Genomic DNA, 27,076 nt, shown 5'->3' with positions numbered 1-27,076 from the left:
ATGGAAAATGTGCGGTGTATTATGAAGCATAAAATACGACAGCGGAGACCCCGGACTGCTGAACGACTGAAGCTCTACATAAAACAAGAATAAGAAACAATTCCACTTTCAAAGCTTCAACAATTAGTTTCCTCAATTCCCAAACGTTTATTGAGTGTTGTTAAAAGAAAAGGTGATGTAACACAGTGGTGAACATGCCCTTTCCCAACTACTTTGGCACATGTTGCAGTCATGAAATATTAAGTTAATTTTTATTTGCAAAAAAAAAAGTTTATGAGTACATTCAACTGAATATGGGTTGAAAAGGATTTGCAATTCATTGTATTCTGTTTATATTTACATCTAACACAATATCCCAACTCATATGGAAACAGTGTATGTATATATATGATTAATATGTATATATTTAAATATATATATATATATATATATATATATATATATATATATATATATATATATATATATATATATATATATATATGTATGTATATATGCTTTTAACAATGTTTTTACATTTAAGGGAATATCAATACGCATCGGCTTGTCCAGGGGTTACCCCGTCTTCCACCCGAATGCAACTGAGATAGGCTCTAGCAACCCCACGCGACCCCGAACGGGACAAGCAGTAGAAAATCGATGGATGGATGGTTCAATAGGCATCCAATAACGGGAAACTATTTTAACTCCATATTAATTGCGATAAAAACATAGCCAATAATTGAAGTTGAACATGTTATAAAAATAATTCCCCCTTTACTTCGTGCCCTGTTTGTACTCCTTTCATTTCACAAAAGTTAATAAGGGAAACAACTTTATTTGCATCCCTACTGTTTATATTTTTCATAACCTTTGTGAGCAACAGTGAACATGTTCATGATGGTGGTCCAGGCTGGTCCAGAGTCAGAAAACCCAGGCTGCTATAGGCATCGGCCTCACACATGCCATTAAAAAGTATTTTAAATATGTTTAAGTTAAAATGTTCCCATATTTCTGCTTAAAAGGCCCAATCAGGAAGTGTGGGAGGCAGCAACCACAGAGTGTGCTCAGACTGAGGCCAATAATGGAATTAGTGTGTTGTTGTTTAACACGGCCTGGAGAGATGGGGGTTCTATCAGCACACAAATATTTGGACCAACTTTATCGCAATGTGGACCAAACAAACACTCGCAGGTCAAAGTGGTGCAGCCAGGAAGAGGGGTTGTGGCAGGGTCTCCTATTGTTGCTTTTCTCTGCAGCACAAAAGCCTGCAGAGTGTGTGTACTGTACATTTATGCCATCAACAACAATGCTGCTTTGTCCTGCCCTCCACACTCATGCAGATACTTGTCCTCCTTTCTTCTTCTTCCTGTCACAATGTGTCCATCTTTCCTGTCTGTCTGTATTGATCTCCAAAGTTCGTCTTTGACTCTTTTTGTCACCGCTCCACTCCATCTATTCACTACACTCCTTTCCTCCACGCCTTGCTTGGACTGACGCCAGGAGGAAAAATGCCTTGACAGCCGATTAAACGTCTTTGAGCTGCCATTCTTCCTCTACTTTTCACCTTCAAAACCACTGCTGTATTTCAGAATATACAGTCCAATATATTATATATATATATATATATATATATATATATATACACATATATATATATATATATATATATATATATATATATATATATATATATATATATATATATATATATATATATATATATATATATATATATAAAGTGGGTTTACTGTAAAGTCAGTGGAGGCTGACTCGAATATAAGATGACCGCATACTTTATTTTTCGGACTATAAGTCGCGTTTTTTTTTGTAGTTTGGCCGGGGGTGAGAGTTGGCCAAACAATTAAAAAAAAAAATGTAAATGAAAAAAATAAATGAATAATTATTATTATTATTTTTTTTGGTTTGGCCCCCCGCTGGACTGTGGAGAAGACTGCGACTTATAGTCTGAAAAATACAGTATATTCTAAAATTTACAATGCAAAGCATATCTTAAACAAAGTGTTTTTATTTTTTTTTAAGTTAGTTTAAGGTCAGTGGAGGCTGTATTGTGAGACAACATTATATTTTACAATACACAGTACAAAATATATCTTAAAAAAAAAGGCAGTTTAAAGTCAGTGGAGGCTGACTCAAATATAAGATGACTACTCTAATATTTCAGAATGTAAAGTTGATATACTTATATATACATATATATATATATATATATATATATATATATATATATATATATATGTATGTATATGTATATATTTATATATAAATAAAAAGTAATTTATATCAATATATACACACATAAATACGTGTGTTTATATGCATATACATATAAATACGCACACACACTTATATGCATATACATACATATATACACATACAAAAACACACATATATACACATCTATGTATATATGTACATATACATATACACACATACATACATCTATGTACATATGTATATACATGTAGACACACATATGTATACGTGTGTCTTTATGTATATAGACACACATACATACACATAAATGTGTATATATACACATTTATGTGTATCTATAAACATAAATGTGTATACTGTATATACACATACATGTGTATATATACACACACACATGTATATACATACACAAACATACATATATATATATATATATATATATATATATGTGTATGTAATTAGAGAAATTAGATAAACTTGATTATGGACAGTTATGTTAGAGTTTACTCAAGCTTGGCATTTCTTCTTCAATAGATCAGCAAGACTCAACGTAATTATAAACAATGGCAAGCCTTCATACTCGCACGCACGCACGCACGCACGCACGCACGCACGCACGCACGCACGCACGCACGCACGCACGCACGCACGCACGCACGCACGCACGCACGCACGCACGCACGCACGCACCCACACACACACACACACACACACACACACACACACACACACACACACACACACACACACACACACACACACACACACACACACACACACACACACACACACACACACACACTACTTACAGCTATAATAGTAGTGGTGTCCTGGCAAAAACTCAAATCCCAGAGAGAAGGGGGTGAATCTTTGGACTTTCTCCGAGAAGCGCACAGGTCCAAAAGGGGCGTCGGGGGTGTTGCATTCCCACCGCTTGATGGCCACCTTGTTCTCCACGCAGCCCTGGAAAGACGCCTCCTCGGTCAGGTAGAGGGCCAGGGTCTCTGGCTCCTTGGCGCCCAGGGACTGCTTGGTGGGATAGTGCGGGCAGTAGAAGTCCAGGTAGTCGTTCAGGCTCACCTGGATGGACAGTGCCCCTGTTGTCAACCTGCAATGACAAGTCCTTTCTTAACTGATAGAATCATGTGGACTGCATGAGAAAGTGCAAAGGGAATTCTAACCCTCAAATATATTGAGCAACACAGCAGCAACACAACCGATGTTGTACAGTAACAGTGTTGGCAAGCTAACTGCTTAGTCAGCAATATTTGCACTGATCAGTCATTTGCATAGTATGGCAACAACTGGATAGCAACACTTTAAAGTGCATGCAGAGGTAGATAACGCTGCTTCAAATACAGCCAACGCCATCTTGTGGAGTGAATACAAAAGCGACATTATGAGGTTGCCTACAGCCGTGCTGTTAATAGGGTTGTCCTAATACAACTTTTTCACGTCCGATACCATACATATATTGGAGCCTTAAGTATTGGTCGATAATGATATCAATCTGGTACGATATCAGCACAAATCATAGCACATACTTTTGTTATTTTGTATGTTTGAGTGAAGTTACTCAAACATATAAAACTGGTAGGTAGGAAAAAACACTAATTTACTTATTACCTGGAATGGACTTAAAGGCCTACTGAAATGAGATTTTCTTATTTAAATGGGGATAGCAGGTCCATTCTATGTGTCATACTTGATCATTTCGCGATATTGCCATATTTTTGCTGAAAGGATTTAGTAGAGAACATCCAAGATAAATTTCGCACCTGGAGAAAAGCCCTGCCTCTACCGGAAGTCGCAGAAGATGACGTCACATGATGATGGCTCCTCATATAGTCACATTGATTTTAATGGTAGCCTCTAAAAAAAACAGCTAATCGAACCGAAAAAACGACAATTTCTCCATTAATTTGAGCGAGGATGAAAGATTCGTGTTTGAGGATATTGATAGCGACGGACTGGAAAAAAAAAAAAACGCGATTGCAATCGCGTTGCATTGAGACGGATTCATATGTTTTTAGAGATATTTATTAGGATAATTCTGGGAAATCCCTTATCTTCCTATTGTGTTGCTAATGTTTTGGTGAGTTTAACAGTACCTGATAGTCGGAAGTGTACGTCCACGGGTGTTGACGTGCAGTGTCTCGGGGAAGTCGACGGCAGCTGTACGGGATGCGCAAGCTCAGCTGATATCCGGTAAGTGGCGACTTTTTAACCACAATTTTCTCACCGAAACCTGCTGGTTGACAAGTGGTCGGGATCCATGTCCGCTGTGATCCATAGTAAAGTTTCAACTCTGTGAATTTAAACAAGGAATCACCGTGTGTTTGTGTGGCTAAAGGCTAAAGCTTCCCAACTCCATTGTTCTACTTTGACTTCTCCAATATTAATTGAACAAATTGCAAAAGATTCAGCAACACAGATGTCCAAAAAACTGTGTAATTATGCCGTTAAAGCAGACGACTTTTAGCTGCGTGTGTGTGCAGCGCTCATATTCATAACAGCCCGTGACGTCACGCGTACACGTCATCATTACACAACGTCCCGGGAAAGTCCCGGGAAATTTAAAATTGCAATTTAGTAAACTAAAAAGGCCGTATTGGCATGTGTTGCAATGTTAATATTTCATCATTGATATATAAACTATCAGACTGCGTGGTCGGTAGTAGTGGGTTTCAGTAGGTAGGCCTTTAAGCTATCTTTGATTACATTGAAGTGGAGTGGTAATTCAAGTTTGCTTTTTTTGGGTGACACATAATGATTACAATAATTCATTAGGCTTTTGATGCAGCTGAATGATGCAGACACGTTTGTTACTGGATACTTTCTACAAATAAGTAATATGCAAATGTTATTATTTGATAGTTGTTTATATTGACAAATGTGCTGTTTTAGACTGCAATATTGTTCAATGAAGGACACTTATTACATGTCCAGCTTGTGTGCTATAGTGTGCTTAGCTGTCGTGCAGCTGCTATTTCCAATAGGCCTATAGCCTACCATATCTACCTTTTGTACAGGACTTGACTAAAATACAAGAAAAGACCAACTTTGTGCGCTTATCGGAGGACATTTAGATGTTTAATGGCTGTGCATCTTTGCACAAATAATCGATATAATCGGAGGCTCGTGTTTTTTTACTGATACTGTACATACTAAAATCGGGACACTATCTGTTAAGGCCGATGTTATTTGCTTTTGTAAACAACACACAACTGGAGTATTTACAGAGCACATTTAAAGAACATTATATTGCTAATGGAAATGAATGTTAACATTAGTTTACCTTGTTTGAAATTAATAGCTGCTCATATTTGGCAGAGGCTATTTATCCATGAGAGTAAGGATGAGTACCGAATCCGGATACTTTTTTGGTACCAACCGATTGCCGGCAATCCTACAGGGCACCGGTTCACGTAAACTTGAACGGTAATATGCTACGCCATATTAAAGTTAATCACTTCGGCAGTTGCTGATCACTCCAGCAGGACTGAGAGCGGACTCAGCCAAACTACCTGTAGGGAATGTTGCAATTTTCAATGGCAAAAACGAAATTGACAAAAAAAATATATATATATATATATATATACTATAATGAATGTGAGGTAAGGTTTCACTTTTCCCCCAAAAAAGTGCTAGCTTATTACATGTCCAGCTTGTGTACAAACCCCAAAACCAGTGAAGTTGGCATGTTGTGTAAATGGTAAATAAAAACAGAATACAATGATTTGCAAATCCTTTTCAACCTATATTCAGTTGAATAGACTGCAAAGACAAGATACTTAAACGTTCAAACTGGAAAACTTTGTTTTTTTTTTTTTGCAAATAGTAGCTCATTTGCAATTAGATGCCTGCAATGTGTTTCAGAAAAGCTGTCACAAGTGGCAAAAAAGACTGAGAAAGCTGAGGAATGCTCATCAAACACTTATTTGGAACATCCCACAGGTTAACAGGCTAATTGGGAACAGGTGGGTGTCCTGATTGGGTATAAAGCAGCTTCCAAGACAAATCACAAACAAGGATGGAGCGAGGGTCACCACTTTGTAAACAAATGCATGAGCAAATTGTCCAACAGTTTAAGAACACCATTTCTCAACAAGCTATTGCAAGGAAATCAGGGATTTCATTATCTACGGTCCGTAATATCATCAAAAGGTTTGGAGAATCAGGAGAAATCACTGCACTTAAGCGATATTACGGACCTTCGATCCCCCAGGCATCAAAAAATGACATCAGTGTGTAAAGGATATCACCAAATGGGTTCAGGAACCCTTCAGGAAACCACTGTCAGTAACTACAGAGTGTCCGCTCTGAGATCGGTAGGTTGTGAGTTCAAACTACGGCCGAGTCATACCAAAGATTATAAAAATGGGACCTCTTACCTCCCTGCTTAACACTAAGCATCAAGGGTTGGAATTGGGGGTTAAATCACCAAAAATAATTCCCGGGCACAGCCACTGCTGTTGCCCATTGCTCCCATCACCTCCCAGGGGGTGATCAAGGGTGATGGGTCAAATGAAGAGAATATTTTCGCCACACCTCGTGTGTTGACGACAATCATTGGTACTTTAACTTTAAGGTTTGTTGCTACATCTATAAGTGCAAGTTAAAATTCTACTGTGCAAAGCAAAAGCCATTATCAACAACACCCAGAATAGCTGCCGGCTTTGCTGGGACCGAGCTCATCTCAGATGGACTGATACAAAGTGGAAAATTGTTCTGTGGTCTGAAGAGTACACATTTCAAATAGTTTTTGGAAACGGTGGATGTTGTATCCTACGGACCAAAGAGGAACCATCTGGACTGTTATAGGCGCAAAGTTGAAAAGCCAGCATCTGTGATGGTATGGGGCGTATAAGTGCCCAAGGAATGGGTAACTTACACATCTGTGAAGGCACCATTAATGCTGAAAGGTACAAACAGGTTTTGGAGCAACATATGTTGTCTTTATAAATGGTTGATTTTTATAGGCTAGTAAGGTAAAGTTTTGTACCTGACAAAACTTTACCTTACCTTTAGCCTCGGCCGTTTAGTAAACATCCAGAAGACAGGGGGCGGTCCGCCCTACCCCCGGCGCGCACCAGGGGACGCCGCCATCCCACCACTTCAGGTGGGATGGAACAATCCATATAACACGTCACAGACAACGTCACGCTAACATCACGTGACACCTCTGATGAAGGCTGCAGAAGCAAGGTAGCCCAAACTTGTCAGGTACAAAACTTTACCTTACGAGTAGGGCTGCGAATCCTTGGGTGTCCCACGATTCGATTCAATATCGATTCTTGGGGTCGCGATTCGATAATGTATCGATTTTTTCAATTCAACGCAATTCTCGATTCAAAAACTATATTTTTCCGATTCAAAAGGATTCTCTATTCATTCAATACATAGGATTTCAGCAGGATCTACCCCAGTCTGTTGACATGCAAGCAGAGAAGTAGATTTAAAAAAAAAAAAGCATTCATAATTGTAAAGGACAATGTTTTATCAACTGATTGCTATAATGTAAATTTGTTTTAACTATTAAACGAACCAAAAATATGACTTATTTTACCATTTGTGAAAATATTGGACAGAGTGTGTTGTCAAGCTTAAGAGATGCGATGCAAGTGTAAGCCACTGTGACACTATTGTTGTTTCTTTTTATAAATGTCTAATGATAATGTCAATGAGGGATTTTTAATCACTGCTATGCTTAAATTATAACTAATATTGATAATGTTGTTGATAATATTCATTTTTGTTTCACTACTTTTGGTTTGTTCTGTGTCGTGTTTGTGTCTCCTTTCAATTGCAGTTCTGAGTGTTGCTGGGTCAGGTTTGGTTTTGGAACTGGATTGCATTATTATGGTATTGCTGTGTAATGGTTTGTTGGATTGATTAAAAAAAGAAAAAAAAATCCATTTAAAAAAAAAAAGAGAATCGATTCTGAATCGCACAACGTATTCGAATCGATTTTTTCCCACACCCCTACTTACTAGCCTATATAAATCAACCATTTACAAATACACGTCAGTAGGCTAAATTAACCTCTTCAACATAACATATGTTGTCAACCAAGCAACGTTATCATGGACGCCCCTGCTTATTTCAGCAAGTCAATGCCAAGCCACGTGTTACAACAGCGTGGCTTCATAGTAAGAAAAAGTGTGGGTACTAGACAGGCCTGCCTGTAGTCCAGACATGTCTCCCATTGAAAATGTGTGGTGCAATATAAATGATAAATAAATGGGTTGTACTTGTATAGCGCTTTTCTACCTTCAAGGTACTCAAAGCGCTTTGACACTACTTCCACATTTACCCATTCACACACACATTCACACACTGACGGAGGGAGCTGCCATGCAAGGCGCTAACCAGCACCCATCAGGAGCAAGGGTGAAGTGTCTTGCTCAGGACACAACGGACATGACGAGGTTGGTACTAGGTGGGGATTGAACCAGGGACCCTCGGGTTGTACGCAGCCACTCTTCCACTGCGCCACACCGTCCCTAATATGAAGCCTAAAATACCACAACGGAGACCCCGAACTGTTGAACAACTTAAGCTGTACATCAGGCAAGAATGGGAAAGAATTCCACTTGAAAAGCTTCAAAAATTGGTCTCTTCAGTTTCCAAACGTTTACTGAGTGTTGTTAAAAGGAAAGGCCATGTAACACACTGGATTTTTTTTTCCCAATGTGTTGCTGCCATTAAATTTTAAGTTAATGATTCTTTACAAAAAAAAATATATATGTTTCTCATTTCGAATATTAAGTATCTTGTCTTTGCAGTCTATTCAATTGAATATAAGTTGAAAAGGATTTGCAAATCATTGTATTCTGTTTTTTTTTTTTACCATTTACACAACGTCCAAACTTGGAGTTTTGTACATGGGCTTTGCTATTGACATGCATTTGCGATTTTAAATGGCAATTTCAATACCTCCAAATTTGTTCATGAAAACTACAACTAAGATGCGAGTTACAATTAAACATTATTAAATTATTCACACTTTGTAGGTCGCAAAAAAAGATTAGATTTAGTAATGACGGAACTGACTCACCAACACACTAACTTTATTTGAGCCTCAGAAGTCAGTTATAAAATAAGGAATAACAACTGGAAAACAGCTAAATTTTAAATGTAGCAATACAAATGGGATATTATTAGCCAAAAAAAAAGTATATTTAAAATTGCTTTTTGATAATAATATTTGATTTTTATTTCGACATTCAAAAAAATTTATATTTAGGTCAGCACGGTGGACCCAGGGGTTAGTGCATGTGCCTCACAATACGAAGGTCCTGAGTAGTCCTGGGGTCAATCCCAGGCTCGGGATCTTTCTGTGTGGCGTTTGCATCTTCTCTCCGTGACTGCGTGGGTTCCCTCCAGGTACTCTGGCTTCCTCCCACTTCCAAAGACATGCACCTGGGGATAGGTTGATTGGCAACACTAAATTGGCTCTAGTGTGTGAATGTTGTCCGTCTATCTGTGTTGGCCCTGCGATGAAGTGGCGACTTGTCTTATGCTTTTTTTTTTACGGAGTACGAATGCAAAATAAGCCAGCATGGGGCCAAAAAAAGTTCCGGGTACCAGCACTTTTATAAAGACGGGAAATAAATACATTCAAGAAATAACTCATAGCAAAGTACAAAGGTCCCTTCCCTTCCCACCCTGTACTCCTCTTCACCAACAGGAATTATTAATGAACTTAAAGGCCTACTGAAACCCACTACTACCCACCACGCAGTCTGAAAGTTTATATATCAATGATGAAATATTAACATTGCAACACATGCCAATACGGCCTTTTTAGTTTACTAAATTACAATTTTGAATTTCCCGGGAGTTTCGTCTTCGAAACGTCGTGTAATGATGACGTGTACGCAAGACGTCACAGGTTTTTAGGAAGTATGAACGCTGCACACACACACAGCTAAATGTCGCCTGCTTTAACGGCATAATGATACAGTTTTTTGGACATCTGTGTTGCTGAATCTTTTGCAATTTGTTCAATTAATATTGGAGAAGTCAGAGTAGAAAGATGGAGTTGGGAAGCTTTAGCCACACAAACACACGGTGATTCCTTGTTTAAAATTCCTGGAGGTGAAACTTTCCTATGGATCAGAGCATGGTCAAGAGAACATGGATCCCTACCAAATGCCAACCAGCAGGTTTCGGTGAGAAAATTGTGGTTAAAAAGTCAGTTCTTACCGGAGAAAAGCTGAGCTTGTGCCGTCCATAGCTGCCGTCGACTTCCCTGAGACACTGCGCGTCCAGACACCCGTGGAGACACCCTTCCGACTATCAGGTAATATTAAACTCACTAAAACACTAGCAACACAATAGAAAGATAAGGGATTTCCTAGAATTAAACTAGTAAATGTCTCTAAAAACATCGGAATCTGTCCCATTCAATCGTTTTTATTTTAATTTTTTGTAGTCCGTCTCCATCAAACACAAATCTTTCATCCTCGTTCAAATTAATGACAAAATTGTTGTTTTCTCGGTCCGAATAGCACTTTTTGTTGGAGGCTACCATTAAAAACAATGTGACGTCATCGTCTGCGACTTCCGGTAGAGGCAGGGCTTTTCTCTTACAACCGAAAGTTGCGAACATTATCATGGATGTTCTCTACTAAATCCTTTCAGCAAAAATATGGCAATACCGCAAAATGATAAAGTATGACACATAGAATGGACCTGATAGCCCCGTTTAAATAAGAAAATCTCATTTCAGTAGGCCTTTAAACGTGTTGCAATATCATATTTCACATATATTTCTGCGTGTACAACTAGAATTGTTTGGCGACTTGTCCAGGGTGTACTCTGCCTTCTGCCCGAATGCAGCTGAGGTAGGCCCCAGCACCCCCCGCCACCCCAAAAGGGACAAGCGGTAGAAAATGGATGGATGGATGAAGTTATATCTATTAACACTCACAAAGGTAGCATATCCATATCGGTCCTTATCTCGTCAGTCATTAGAAAACTAATGACTGACATGGCCACAATTAAACAACCAAAAAACTAAAAACTAGTTTTGAAGAGCGAGGAAGATGAAGTATAAAGTTGGCCTGAATTCTACAACTTCCATGTCGTAGAATTCTTTAGTTCAATGTTTTTCAACCATGTGAGATACAGTCTGGTATGCCGTGGGAGATTATCTAATTTCACCTATTTGGGGTAAAAAATATTTTTTGAAATCTAATTATAGTCTGCAAATGATGTGTTGTTTTTGAGTGTCGGTGCTGTCTAGAGCAGTGTTTTTCAACCACTGTGCCGCGGCCGTGAGATGCAGTCTGGTGTGCCGTGGGAGATTATGTATTTTCACCTATTTGGCTTAAAAATATTTTTTGCAAACCAGTAATTATAGTCTGCAAATGATGTGTTGTTATTATGTGTCGTGCTGTCTAGAGCTCGGCAGTGACCGTGTAATACTCTTCCATATCAGTAGGTGGCAGCCGGTAGCTAATTGCTTTGTACATGTAGATGTCGGGAACAGCGGGACACAGTGTGCAGGTAAAAAGGTGTTTAATGCTTTAACCAAAAATAAACAAAATACGAGTGCCCTTTAAGAAAAGGCATTGAAGCTTAGAGAAGGCTATGCAGAACGAAACTAAAACTGAACTGGCTACGAAGTAAACAAAAATGTAATGCTGGACGACAGCAAAGACTTACTAAGGAGCAAAGGCGGCGCCAACAATGTACATCCGAACATGACATGACAATGTCCCTACAAAGAAGGATAAATATGACTGAAATATTCTTGATTGCTAAAACTATGTAGATGCGGGAAATATCGCTCAAAGGAAGACATGAAACTGCTCCAGGAAAATACCAAACAATGAGAAAAAGCCAGCAAAATAGGAGCCAAGACAAGAACTAAAACACTACACACAGGAAAACTCAAAATAAGTCAGGGCGTGATGTGACAGGTGGTGACAGTACACCTGCTTTGAGACAAGGCCTATGTTGCTTGGTTATGGTTTTAAGTCGTATCCAACAATTGTGACAACGTTTTACTGTCAACTGAGATTTGTTTTTTAATGATTTCTGCTGGTGGTGTGCCTCCGAAAATTTTCAACGCAGAAAATGTGCCTTGGCTCAAAAAAGGTTGAAAAACACTGCTTTAGTTCTGGTGAAGAGGGCTCTAAATTAAAAAGTTCTGGTGGAAGGTCTTTTCCCTTAGATCAGTGGTTCTCAACCTTTTTTCAGTGATGTACCCCCTGTGAAAATTGTTTTAATTCCGGTACCCCCTAATCAGAGCAAAGCATTTTTGGTTGAAAAAAAGAGATACAGAAGTAAAATACAGCACTATGTCATCAGTTTCTGATTTACTAAATTGTATAACAATGCAAAAATATTGCTCATTTGTAGTGGTCTTTCTTGAACTATTTGGAAAAAAAGACATAAAAGTAACTAAAAACTTGTTGAAAGTGATTCAATTATAAATAAAGATTTCTACACATAGAAGTAATCATCAACTTAAAGTGCCCTCTTTGGGGATTGTAATAGAGATCCATCTCAATTCATGAACTTAATTCTAAACATTTCTCCACAAAAAAAGACATCTTTTTAACATCAACATTTATGGAACATGTCCACAAAAAAATTCAGCTGTCAACACTGAATATTGCATTGTTGCATTTCTTACATTCATATTTTGTTGAAGTATTATTCAATAAATATATTTATAAAGGATTTTTGAATTGTTGCTATTTTTAGAATATTTGAAAAAAAATCTTACGTACCCCTTGGCATACCTTCAAGTACCCCCAGGGGTACGCGTACCCCCATTTGAGAACCACTGCCTTAGATACTAGAAGGAAGAAGACTTTATCCAGCAAATTGGTGCACTTTGACAGCCAATTTAGACCCGGAAATTGCGAGAAAGACAGGGAAAGATGCTTGGTTCCAACCCCCTTCACAAGGATTATGAAGTTTGACGTCATCAACCTGGCAGCTGAAAAGACGTATCTTATCGATTCAGACGTGAACGGTACCCATGCCTACGCCAGAGTTGTGACTCGTAGAGCACTGGGAGAGGAACATGTAATTCAAATTGCCTGTTGGCTCTTGTGTCACATATCACCTAAAATCGATAGGGTTCTGGCTTTGACACGGAGAAATAATCATTGGAAGTCAGAAGGAGACGGGCTGAGAAGTGACACAATGGACTGAGGCTTTGCAGCCCGAGTCATAGGAGACTGAATGGTGGGAGAAAGCAATTAGGGAGATAACAGGGTACTCTGGGATTCCTAAATACCTCCCTGGAAAGTCGGTACCTGCGGCTCACGGAGGGGTTTCGACACCTGCACCACGGCACAGCCGGTGTAATACCGCATGCTGTAAGGCGATATAGTTGTGAGAGAAAGCCATGCTAATTAAGACCACTGAGAGGAGTTCAAGTACAATCACCTTGTCTTGTTTTCCCGCAGATAGGCAGAGACAGGAGCGTGCATGCAGACGTGACTCGGCACGCACAAACACACCTTCAGTGGAGGTCGACTGGCTTCAGGCGCAATAACAAATCTTTGACAAGACAGCATCATTAGAGGAGAAAGCTGGGGAGTAAAGTAAGGCACCATAGCTTCCATGTCAGCGCTATCATACAGCGGAGTTGCTCGCGTACAATCAATTATGCAGCCTGGCACAGGTGAGGGTGACGGAAGGGAAGTAGGCAGATTTCAAAGACAAGGATTGGGGATTAATAACCCTGAGTGTGAGAACGAGGTGATGGGTAACTGTAGTTATAATTCCCGGTTGCTGGGAATCGATACCAGTACCAATTTTCGGTACTTTTCTGTGTGTTAATAATTGTTGAATAGTAAACAAATGTTGGTTTAATGTAACATTTAAAAAATGAGTTGATTATGATAACTGTGCTGTCCAGTTGTTATATGAAGTGAAGTGAATTATATTTATATAGCGCTTTTCTCTAGTGACTCAAAGTGCTGTACATAGTGAAACCCAATATCTAAGTTACATTAAAACCAGTGTGGGTGGGGCACTAGGAGCAGGTGGGTAAAGTGTCTTGCCCAAGGTTGACAAACACATCTCAGCAGTGACTAGGATGGCAGAAGCGGGGATCGAACCTGGAACTCTCATGTTGCTGGCACAGCCACTCTTCCAACTGAGCTATACCGCCCTGAGCTATATCTTGTTTTCTGATTACATTTGAGTCTCATTTGCAATGCCGTTGCACTTCCAAGTAGAGATGTCTGATATTATCAGACTGCCGATATTATCAGTCGATAAATGCTTTAAAATGTAATATCGGAAATTCTCGGTATTGATTTCAAAAAGGAAAATTTATGACTTTTTAAAATGCCGCTGTTTACACGGACGTAGAGAGAAGTACAGAGCGCCAATAAACCTTAAAAGCACTGCCTTTGCGTGCCGGCCCAGTCGCATAATATCTATGGCTTTTCACACACATAAGTGAATGCAATCATACTTGGTCAACAGCCATACAGGTAACACTGAGAGTGGCCGTATAAACAACTCTAACACTGTTACAAATATGCGCCACACTGTGAACCCACACCAAATAAGAATGACACACACATTTCGGGAGAACATCCGCAGCGTAACACAATATAAACTCAACAGAACAAATACCCAGAAGCCATTGCAGCACTAACTCTTTCGGGATGCTACAATATACACCCCCCCCCCCCCCCCCCCCCCAACCTCCACCTCTTCATACTCTGTCAGGGAGAGCATGTCCCAAATTCAAAGCTGCTGTTTTGAGGCATGTTAAAAAAAATAATGCACTTTGTGACTTCAATAATAAATATGGCAGTGCCATGTTGGCATTTTTTTCCATATCTTGAGTTGATTTATTTTGGAAAACCTTGTTACATTGTTTAATGCATCCAGAGGAGCATCACAACAAATTTAGGCATAATAATATGTTTATTCAACGACTGTATATATCAGTATCGGTTGATATCGGTATCGGTAGTTAAGAGTTGGACACTATCAGATTATCAAATATCGGAAAAAAAGCCATTATTGGACATCTCAACTTTCAAGACATTAGATGGCAGTACTGTTTAGGCTATATATAGTATGTCAGCGAACTAGGAAGTACTGTATTTTCTGTACTATAAGGCACACTAAAAATGATTTTTTTCCCCCTCAAAACTCGACAGTGCGACTTATATATATATATATATACGCCTAATGTACGGAATAATTCTGGCTTGGCTTACCGACCTCGAAGCAATTTTTTTTGGTACATGGTGTAATTATAAGTGTGAACAGTAGATGGCAGTCAAACATAAAAAATATGTGTAGGCTGAAATAAGAAGGCAATATGACTCAAATAAACAACACCAACATTATATATGTTCCATTGAACATCATTGCACACGGCACTCAAAAATCTATTAAAATGTTTTAGTACGACTTTGGTAAGCTATGAAGGATGGATTGTCGGCGCATTAAACATACAAGTATTATTATGGTGTGTGTGTAAAGGGTGAGACATATTTTCTGGCGTTTTGTTTTGCAATGTTATGCAAAAGCCATTTTTCTTACCTTCTGGTACCTGCTGATCTGTTATTGGTATCTACATAAGTCCTGAAAAATTGCACGCCTCCGCCTTTGTAGTCTTTGCTAATAGGCTTCTTCTTTTTTTCTACCTTCTTGTTATGTGGCATTAATCCTCCGCTGTTGCCATTTTGTAATATAAAGTAGTCCTCACTTATATCTGTCTGTAAACCCACCATGAAAGAGCTAAAACATGCCTGTGTAGTGAGTTTACATTATTCACCCAAGGAACTTTAGTTATTAGAGGGTGCCGGTCAGAAGGTTTTTCACAGGCCACATTCCCTGCCGCAGGTGAGCCATGTAAATAAGACCGCTCACAAAACGGCACATCTTGAAGAGACTGTCAGAAAGCAGCTTGGAGATGATCTGTAAAACATAATCTATAATCTATATTGCGCCCTTTCAAAAAATAAAATAGACGTGTTTTGTGCCGTATAGTCGTACGTAGCGTTTCTGCTCGAAAGCATTCCTAATTCATCACTCTAAGCAATGATTTTGGGTTGTATAACAGGGGTCCCAAAAGTCTGGCCCGATGGCTAGATCCGGCCCACCAGCGTACAAAAAACCCCCCCAAAAAACGTTATCTATTTTTTTTAACTAATTTATTTTAATCTGTCCTTTCTAATCCATTTTCTACCGATTGTTACTCTCAGTGTCTCCTAGCCGCTCGGGCAAATCATATTGTCTAAACATGCAATTTTCCATCCATAACGTGACATGGCGCTCTGAAAAAAAAAAAAAAAAAAAAATATATATATATATATATATACACAGTGGGGCAAAAAAGTATTTAGTCAGCCACCGATTGTGCAAGTTCTCCCACTTAGAATGATGACAGAGGTCTGTAATTTTCATCAACTGTGAGAGACAGAATGTGAAAAAAAAATCCAGGAATTCACATTGTAAGAATTTTAAATAATTTATTTGTAAATTGTGGTGGAAAATAAGTATTTGGTCAACCATTCAAAGCTCTCACTGATGGAAGGCTTAAAATCTCACGATACATGGCCCCATTCCTTCTTTCCTTAACACGGATCAATCGTCCTGTCTCCTTAGCAGAAAAGCAGCCCCATAGCATGATGTTTCCACCCCCATGCTTCACAGTAGGTGTGGTGTTCTTGGGATGCAACTCAGTATTCTTCTTCCTCCAAACACGACGGGTTGAGTTTATACCAAAAAGTTATATTTTGGTTTCATCTGACCACATGACATTCTCCCAATCCTCTGCTGTATCATCCATGTATCCATTTTGGTATAAACTCAACTTGTCGTATTTGGAGGAAGAAGAATACTGAAAACAATACCTACTGTGAAGCATGGGGGTGGAAACATCATGCTTTGGGGCTGTTTTTCCGCTAAGGGGACAGGACGATTGATCCGTGTAAGGAAAGAATGAATGGGGCCATGTATCGTGAGTTTTTGAGCCAAAACCTCCTTCCATCAGTGAGAGCTTTGAATGGTTGACCAAGTACTTATTTTCCACCATAATTTACAAATAAATTATATTAAATTTGTACAATGTGAATTCCTGGATTTTTTTTTCCACATTCTGTCTTTCACAGTTGAAGTGTACCTATGATGAAAATGACAGACCTCTGTCATCATTTAAGTGGGAGAACTTGCACAATCGATGTCTGACTAAATACTTTTTTGCCCCACTGTGTATATATATATATATCTTTTTTAAAATGTGTTTTTTTAGACCTTCTCCATGCAACCAGAAGACATTTTCTAAATTGCAAACTGTTTAGAGAAAGTTTCATCATGTGTGACTATCAGTGGTACTTTCACTTTTAACTTTAGCGGTAGTGGTCAGGTCTGAAAAACAAATAGGCACATAACCCAAAAATCGAATAAATCCTATCGATCGATAATCTTTGAAAAATACATGCAGTCATTAATTTTTTTTACAGCGTTTATCCTGTTTTCAGACCCTGGACTGATCAACTGGCTATCAAAGGACTGACATAGAAAAGTATCATTGTTAAGACTTAAACAAATCAAACAAACTGTTTTTGGAGAATATCAAGAAGCTCAACGAATATCCAACTCAAACTTTCTCACTATGAGGCCGAGGCACGCACTACATGCAAGAATTTCCAAACGAGAACGTCTTCGCCTAATTAGGAAGACCCAATACAAAGGACCAGGTTAAAAACAAAAAAACCCGGCAAAAGAAAGTTAAGTGTTTTAATGAGTGACCCCAAAGAGTCTCGGAGTGCAGACCATCAGACAGAAAGGAGCACAACCGAGTGAAAGACTTTAATTAGTCTTCTCCTGGCATTGGATAGCATGAGGATGAAAAAGAAACAAAAACCGAGGGGTCCGGATGCGGCTCAGGAAGGGTCAGGTCTGTCAGTGGGAGTCTTTATAGAGGGGTGACAGAGCGGAGGGAAAGGGGAACAAGGGGCGCTGGGAGTCAGCCAGGGGGAACCAGAGTGTGGAATGGAAGAAGGAGGAGAGGTGGTAGACAAGCCCAGGAGTCAGGACAGGAGGGGGGAAAAGAACACGTGAGAGGAAAATGAATGGGGGAAAGATGGTGATAAATAAACACCGGGGTCAGGGAAATTCAAGATGGAGAAGGTATCAGATGTGAAGAATTGAAATATGTAGAAAACACACATTCTGGTTCCTGATTCCTGAAGAAGGATGGATCAATATTGTGGAGGTGTCATAATCACGCCAGTTAATGCCAAACGCCACTTTGCACAATAGAAGTTAGTGTTGTCCCCATACCAATATTTTGGTACCGGTACTAAAATGTTTTCGATACTTTTTGGTACTTTTCTGAATAAAAGGGGACCACAGAAAATGGCATCATTGGCTTTATTTAAACAAAAAAAATCTTACGGTACATTAAACATATGTTTCTTATTGCAATTTAGTCCTTAAAGGGGAACATTATCACCAAACCTATGCAAGCGTCAATATATACCTTGATGTTGCAGAAAAAAGACCATGTATTTTTTTAACCGATGTCCAAACTCTAAATGGGTGAATTTTGGCAAATTTAACGCCTTTCTTTTTATCGGTCTTTTAGCGATGACGTCAGAACATGACGTCACCGAGGTAACACACCCGCCATATTCATTTTCACATTACAAACACCGCGTCTCAGCTCCGTTATTTTCCGTTTTTTCGACTATTTTTTGGAACCTTGGAGACATCTGCACATTTTACCGGCGATGCTAAGACAAACATGGCACAGAGATGTATGGATAACCTGCAGATGCATTTGCAACGATTAAGTCAACGAAATCACAAAGGTGAGTTTTGTTGATGTTGTTGACTTATGTGCTAATCAGACATATTTGGTCGCAGCATGACTGCCAGCTAATCGATGCTAACATGCTACGCTAATCAATGCTAACATGTTATTTGCGCTAGCTGTATGTACATTTGAAACTAAATACCCAAATTTAATGCGAAACAAACACTTACCAATCGACGTATTTAAGTTGCTCTCCTGTCACAAGATGCGAAAGTCCTGATCGTTTGGTCTGCATATTTTAACGGCGATGCTAATAAGGCAGCCATGCTATGGGCCACTTCATTAGGTACACCCATGCTATGGCCGAATAGCGTCAATAGCTATTCGCTCAATAGCTTCAATTTCTTCTTCAATTTCGTTTTCGCTATCTGCCTTCATACTCCGACCATCTGTTTCAATACATGCGTAATCTGTTGAATCGCTTAAGCCGCTGAAATCCGAGTCTAATGTCGGGCTAATGTCGCTATATCTTGCTGTGGTAACCGCCATGTTGTTTGTATTGGCAGCCCTGTATGACGTCACAGGGAAATGGATAGTGGTTTCGAAGATAGCGAAAATAAGGCACTTTAAAGCTTTATTTAGGGATATTCCGGGACCGGTAAAATTTTGAAAAAAAATTCAAAAAATACAACAAGCCACTGGGAACTGATTTTTATTGTTTTTAACTCTTTTGAAATTGTCATAATGTTCCCCTTTAAATAAAATCGTGAATATACTACACAACTTGTCTTTTAGGCCCTGTGATGAGGTGGCGACTTGTCCAGGGTGTACCTCGCCTTCCGCCCAATTTTAGCTGAGATAGGCGCCAGCGCCCCCCGCGACCCCAAAAGGGAATACGCGTTAGAAAATGGATGGATGGATGGAACTTGTCTTTTAGTAGTAAGTAAACAAACAAAAGCTTCTAATTTAGCTGCTGGAGTCAGAATAACAAATTGTGTCATTTTACATTCTATTATTTTGTCGAAATTATGAAGGACAAGTGGTACAATATGAATTAATAATCTACTTGTTTGTTTACTGTTAATATCTGCTTACTTTCTCTTTTAACATGTCCTATCTACACTTCTGTTTAAATGTAATTTTCAATTATTCTCCTGTTGTTTGATGCTTTACATTAGTTTTGGATGATACCACAAATTTGGGTATCGATACAATACCAAGTCGTTACAGGATTACACAATGGTCATATTCAAAGTCCTCATGTGTCCAGGGACATATTTCCTGAGTTTGTAAACATAATATACATTTTCAAAAAAATGAAAGAATAGGTGATGGCAAAAAATATCGACGTAATCATAGCAGTATCGACTAGATACGCTCCTGTACTTGGTATCATTACAGTGGATGTCAAGTGTAGATCCACCAAAGGCGTTTGTTTACATTGTGATGCCGGTGAGCTATGGTGTGTAGTGAAGCATGTTTAGCTATTCCTCGTCCTGCAGGGATGATAGTTGTAAGAAACTTACTTTATTTGTCACCATGGAGGCGAGGATTAGTGATTTAGAAGTAGCGAAAACACTGCCATGTATTAAAGCATATCTTCCTGAGGGCGTTTCAGCGTTATAACTTCACCTTTATCGTTAGTTTTTAAGCCAAAATGCGTCGGTTCTCCCTTTTCTGTCTACACACTGTCTGCTTGTAAGTACTCCGTGATTGTGCGCTGCCGAACATGCTTGTCTGCTCGTAAACCAGCAATGACGACGATGGGGTCGCAGAGGAATTGGGGGCCGGTACTTTTCAGAGGCGTTATAGGACCGAATATTATTCATTAGTATTGCAGTACTATACTTTTACCTGTATACTGGTATTACGGTTTACGAACCCCTCTACCTGTAAACTTCCCGATCAAAACAAATATTCCTCTGTGCACAAACGCGTCATTCAGCCATTTTGTGTTGCCTGCAGGCAAAAAGCAGGGAGCGGCATTTTTGGCCAGGCAGGACCCATAAACGTCACTACTCACTACTGAGTGCTTCAGCATGTGTGTGCCTTTTTTGTTTGTTTTGCTAACTCAATATGAGTTCCAAAAACTCAACAGACCAGCGTGAAAAGACAAAGGGAATTACTGTCAAAAAAAAAAAAAAAAAAAAAAAAAAAAAATATATATATATACTGTATATATATATATATATATATATATATATATACATATATATATATATATATCCATCCATCCATCCATTTCCTACCGCTTATTCCCTTGTGGGGTCGCGGGGGGCGCTGGCGCCTATCTCAGCTACAATCGGGCGGAAGGCGGGGTACACCCTGGACAAGTCGCCACCTCATCGCAGGGCCAACACAGATAGACAGACAACATTCACACTCACATTCACACACTAGGGCCAATTTTAGTGTTGCCAATCAACCTATCCCCAGGTGCATGTCTTTGGAGGTGGGAGGAAGCCGGAGTACCCGGAGGGAACCCACGCATTCACGGGGAGAACATGCAAACTCCACACAGAAAGATCCCGAGCCTGGATTTGAACCCAGGACTGCAGGACCTTCGTATTGTGAGGCAGACGCACTAACCCCTCTCCCACCGTGAAGCCCATATATATATATATATACATATATATATATATATATATATACATATATATATATATATATATATATATATATATATATATATATATATATATATATATATATATATATGTATATATATATATATATATATGTATATATATATATATATATATATATATATATGTATATATATATATATATATATATATATATATATATATATATATATATATATATATATATATATATATACATATACATATACATATACATACATATATATATATATATATATATATACATACATATATATATATATATATATATATATATACATATATATATATATATATATATATATATATATATATATATATATATATATATATATATATATATATATATATATATATATATATATATATATATATATAAAATCTTTTTTTTTAATGGCGGTTACAAGTATGGAGGAACTGACAAATGAGGCTCTGAACAACAGCACATTTTAATTGTGATGGGATTGGACTTTTCTGGAAAAGTATGCCAGAGCAGACCTACTTCACATCGTTCAGCAGTGTGTATTTCAAGGCACACCTCCCCGCCCCCGATCCATCTCTGCTGCTTTCTCCAAAGTGCCTCTGCCAATGTTAACGTGGATGGATATTACTTTTTTAAATGTTTATTATTGCAGCAATATGGTTTCTCTGTGCACGCGTGTTGACGCCGCAGCCCCAACAGCACATTTCTGGATGTCGTTGTTGTTTTGTCTTGTTAATAAAGAGAAAGTGGATCTTATTATGTTTGTTTTATATACAGTACTGCCCAACACTTTATGTTGTGTGCAAACCCTCACTAAAATGTGGACATCTGCCTCGGCTGGAACCGATTATTCATATTTAAATTGTTTCTTATTGCTTCCCTATACAAACTTTTTAAGAAATCCGTTCAAGAATCAATTAAGTTTGTAAACCAAAGTTCCGCTGTGAACAGAAAAATGAGAAACAAACAAAGTTAAAGTCCACGGTCACACAAAAAGATTATGTGCAACCGGGACATGTCATATAATTCACGTAATTGCGCCTCCCACCAGTTATGAATGATGATTACCACCCTGCATTACATAAACAAACAAACAAACGAGAAATAAACCACAAAAACACATGTGCAGTGTAAACATGTTGCGGAATTATTACGGTAAACTCTGGACGGGTAATTACTGATAATGACAGGTATTCACACACAATGGAGATGATATCAGTAGAAAAAATACATTTAGATTAGAAAATAATGAGTCATATCTTGAAATTTGGGATCCATTGTATAATAATTGTTTTAAATATTAAATTAACTTAAAATATGACTTTTTCTTCCTTATGGTGAATAATGGCTGCAATTCACGTGTAAGCCACTGTGACTATTTGTTTTATTGTTTTTACTATTAATGGCTGTAATGGTGATGGAAATAATAAATGCCGGTAATAATAATGACACAAGTTGATTGTTATTTTGATTGTTGTTGTTAAATGTTTTTATGACAATTATTGAAATTTTTATTGATACAGTTGTTGGCGTTAATCAGTTTGGTTTTTCCGTGTCCTGGGTTTTGTATTTATTATGTATTGTATTTGTTGGTATTTACAATTGCTTTGTACATTTATATCCTGAGTATTGCAAAGTAGGATTAAGTTGGTGTTGCTAAAATTTATTTTATTAGATGGATTGACATTCTGTGTGATTTTTGTAAATAAAAAAAACGGGATAAAAAATAGCTCAAATAGAACAAAAAAATGAAAAATGTTAAAATCATTCAATAAGAAAAACTCTCTCCAATGGGGCAAACATTACCTGTACTGTGCTTTAGGTAGGTTAGGATGAGCAAATTAAGCGCTCCTTTTAAACACCCCATCTTAAACTTTGCCCAAGTTCACTGTAAACAAACATGGCCTCAAATACGTGGGACTTCTTCACTGTTTCAGAAGAAGATTCTTTGCGTGCTATTTATAAATGGAAAATGCAAACTCACATGAAACGACAGCCTCGTTAAGTTTAACGATGGTCTATACAAAATAAAACAAATTAAATAAATATATATATATATATATAAATATATATATATATATATATATACATATATACATACATATATATACATATATATACATATATATACATATACATATATATATATATACATATACATATACATATATATATACATATACATATATATACATATACATATATATATACATGTACATATATATACATATACATATATATATATATATATATACATATACATATATATATATATATATATATATATATATATATACATATATATATATATATATATATATATATATATTTTTTTTTTTTTTTTTTTTCTACCGCTTATTCCTTTTGGGGTAGCGGGGGGCGCTGGTGCCTATCTTAGCTATAATCGAGCGGAAGGCGGGGTACACCCTGGAGAAGTCACCACCTCATTTCAGGGCCAACACAGAGTGCATGTTTTTGGAAGTGGGAGGAAGCCGGAGTACCCGGAGGGAACCCACGCAGTCACGGGGAGAACATACAAACTCCACACAGAAAGATCCCGAGCCCGGGATTGAACCCAGGACTACTCAGGACCTTCGTATTGTGAGGCAGACGCACTAACCCCTCTTCCACCGTGCTGTCATATATATATATATATATATATATATATATATATATATATATATATATATATATACACACATATATACACACACATATATAAACACACAGTACAGGCCACACCTTCTCATTCAATGCGTTTTCTTTATTTTCATGACTATTTAAATTGTAGATTGTCACTGAAGGCATCAAAACTATGAATGAACACATGACGAGTTATGTACTAAACAAAATAAGGTGAAATAACTGAAAACATGTTTTATATTCTAGTTTCTTCAAAATAGCCACCCTTTGCTCCCATTACTGCTTTGCACACTCTTGGCATTCTCTTGTTTAGCTTCAAGCACACCTGTGAAGGGAAAACCTCTTGAAGCTTTTTTTACTTTTTACCTGATTTTCCTTACATATTTGTGCTGACTGTTAGCATTTCAGTTTGGCTGTGGCTATTTAACATTCATATAACATTTCTACTGGAATTGCAGTTTTATGAATATGTATATTTGCTTTGGTATAATTTTTTTAATCCACCCTAGACTGGAACCCCCTCTATATTTTCCCAGTCTGAGATTGACTGAAAATCAAACAAAAACATACAAAAATATAAGTGATTATACTGCGTTGAAAGTAAAAAAAATATTTTTTTACTTTCAACGCAGTAAAAAAAAAACAATTACTCTCGGATTCCTAAATATCTCCTGGAAAGTCGGTATTTAGACAGAAATACCGATTTTCTGTGGGTATTTCTGGGATCATACCAGAGTATGATCCCAAACTCTAGTATGGGATCATACTCTAGTATGATTGGGATCATTTTAGTCTGATTGGTATGATCAGACTAAAATGATTCCAATCATTTTAGTAGGATTGGGATCCCCAATCCTACTACAATAATTGAGGATCCCCTTTGGATCCCCAATTATTTTAGTAGGATTTTTTCTTAAACTGCCCTTGCTCAAAAAAGAATCAATGTTGTTACAAATTATTGATCCATTTACGGCTCATCACTTCACATCAAATACATCCCCTTTGAAATATTTTTGGGGGAATTTTTTTTATACATATTTTGTGTTTCTGCCATAAAAACAGGGTTTTGACAAAAAGGGCATAACAATTTGAAATAATAATAACAACAACTTTATATCCACAGATAGACCACAAAGACGAGGTGGACAATTAAGTGTTGAGTAGAAAAAACAAAAAAAGCCCCCAAAAAACCTTATTTTTAACATTCTTATGGTGCAGAGCCTTCAGGGCCCGGGGAGCCAAACTTGAGGGGAGCACTAAAGGTAAATAAAATCTAGGTTTTGAATATTAAAACATGTCGAAAAGGCCCCTGCCTGTTAGGATTTTGCAGTGTGTGGTCCTCAGTGCAAACAGTCTGGACACCCCTGCTGTACATCATAATTTTGAGGTAATTTTAAAGGCCTATTGAAATTAGATTTTCTTATTTAAACGGGAATAGCAGGTCCATTCTATGTGTCATACTTGATCATTTCGCGATATTGCCATATTTTTGCTGAAAGGATTTAGTAGACAAAATCGACGATAAAGTTCGCCACGTTTGGTACATCCTGAAAAAGCCTTGCCCTTACCGGAAGTCGCAGACGATGAAGTGTGGGGGCTTCTCACATATTCACATTGATTTGAACAAAAACAGTTATTCGGAACGAGAACACGACAATTTCCCCATTCATTTGAGCGAGAATAAAAGATTTGTGTTTGAGGATATTGATAGCGATGGACTAGAAAAAAAAAAAAAAAAAAAAAAAAGAACGACTTAAAAAAAAAACGCGATAGCATTGAGACGTATTCCGATGTTTTTAAACACATTTACTAGGATAATTCTGGGAAATCCCTTATCTTTCTATTGTGTTGCTAGTGTTTTAGTAAATTTAATATTACCTGATAGTCGGAGGGGTGTGTCCACGGGTGTGTTGACGCCATGTCTCACGGGAGTCGACGGCAGCTGTACGGACGACACAAGCTCAGCTGATATCCGGTAAGTGGCGACACTTTTTAACCACAATTTTCTCACCGAAACCTGCTGGTTGACATTTGGTTGGGATCCATGTCTGCTTGACCGCGCTCTGATCCATAGTAAAGTTTCAGCTGCAGGAATTTTAAACTAGGAATCACCGTGTGTTTGTGTGGCTAAAGGCTAAAGTTTCCCAAGTCTGTCTTTCTACTGTGACTTCTCCAATATTAATTGAACAAATTGCAACAGATTCAGCAACACAGATCTCCAAAATACTGTGTAATTATGCCGTTACAGCAGACGACTTTTACCTGTGTGTGTGCGTAGCGCTCATACTTCCTAAAAACCCGTGACGTCCTGCGTACACGTCATCATTACACGACGTTTCCAAGACGAAAGTCCCGGGAAATTTAAAATTGTAATTTAGTAAACTAAAAAAGCCGTATTTGGATGTGTTGCAATGTTAATATTTCATCATTGATTTATAAACTATCAGATTGCGTGGTGGGTAGTAGTGGGTTTCAGTAGGCCTTTAAGACCGAGGACCATATTTCCAGCGATATTTAGAGGACACATTTCTTCAGAGGCTGCACTTCTCTGTCCTAAAACACCCCACCCCCCCATCCTCCCACAAGCCTGTAACTACAGTGTGTCCCATGCCATATGCATTACAGCAATTACAGCAACGACGTCAACCTGTCAGTCCTTCCCCCCCTCCATCCGCGGCGCCTGGTACGCGCCGGGTACGCCCCAATTACAACTCTCCTCCTGCCAGCCGCCACGCTGCAGAGTGGTGACAGCGCAGGAACTATGCACGTGTGTCAGTGCCAGCCTATTGAAAAAAAACAAAACTATATTCTTCAATATTTATA

The 27,076-nt window shown here is 38.1% G+C and overlaps 1 protein-coding gene across 1 annotated transcript in view; it reads right to left on the bottom strand.

The window, feature by feature from the left end:
• si:dkey-246i14.3 (ephrin A4) overlaps positions 1–27,076 on the bottom strand; it is a 125,305-nt gene that overhangs the window by 32,313 nt on the left and 65,916 nt on the right. The window contains exon 2 of the mRNA XM_061881979.1: positions 3,027–3,325. Coding sequence (XP_061737963.1) covers positions 3,027–3,325 — 299 coding nt within the window. The remainder of the gene's footprint in view (positions 1–3,026; positions 3,326–27,076) is intronic.

The sequence above is a fragment of the Nerophis ophidion genome, linkage group LG21 (genome assembly GCF_033978795.1).
Source record: "Nerophis ophidion isolate RoL-2023_Sa linkage group LG21, RoL_Noph_v1.0, whole genome shotgun sequence".
NCBI lineage: Eukaryota > Metazoa > Chordata > Actinopteri > Syngnathiformes > Syngnathidae > Nerophis > Nerophis ophidion.
The sequence above is the reverse complement of the archived record's forward strand: the minus strand, read 5'-3'. Positions and strand labels throughout refer to the sequence as shown.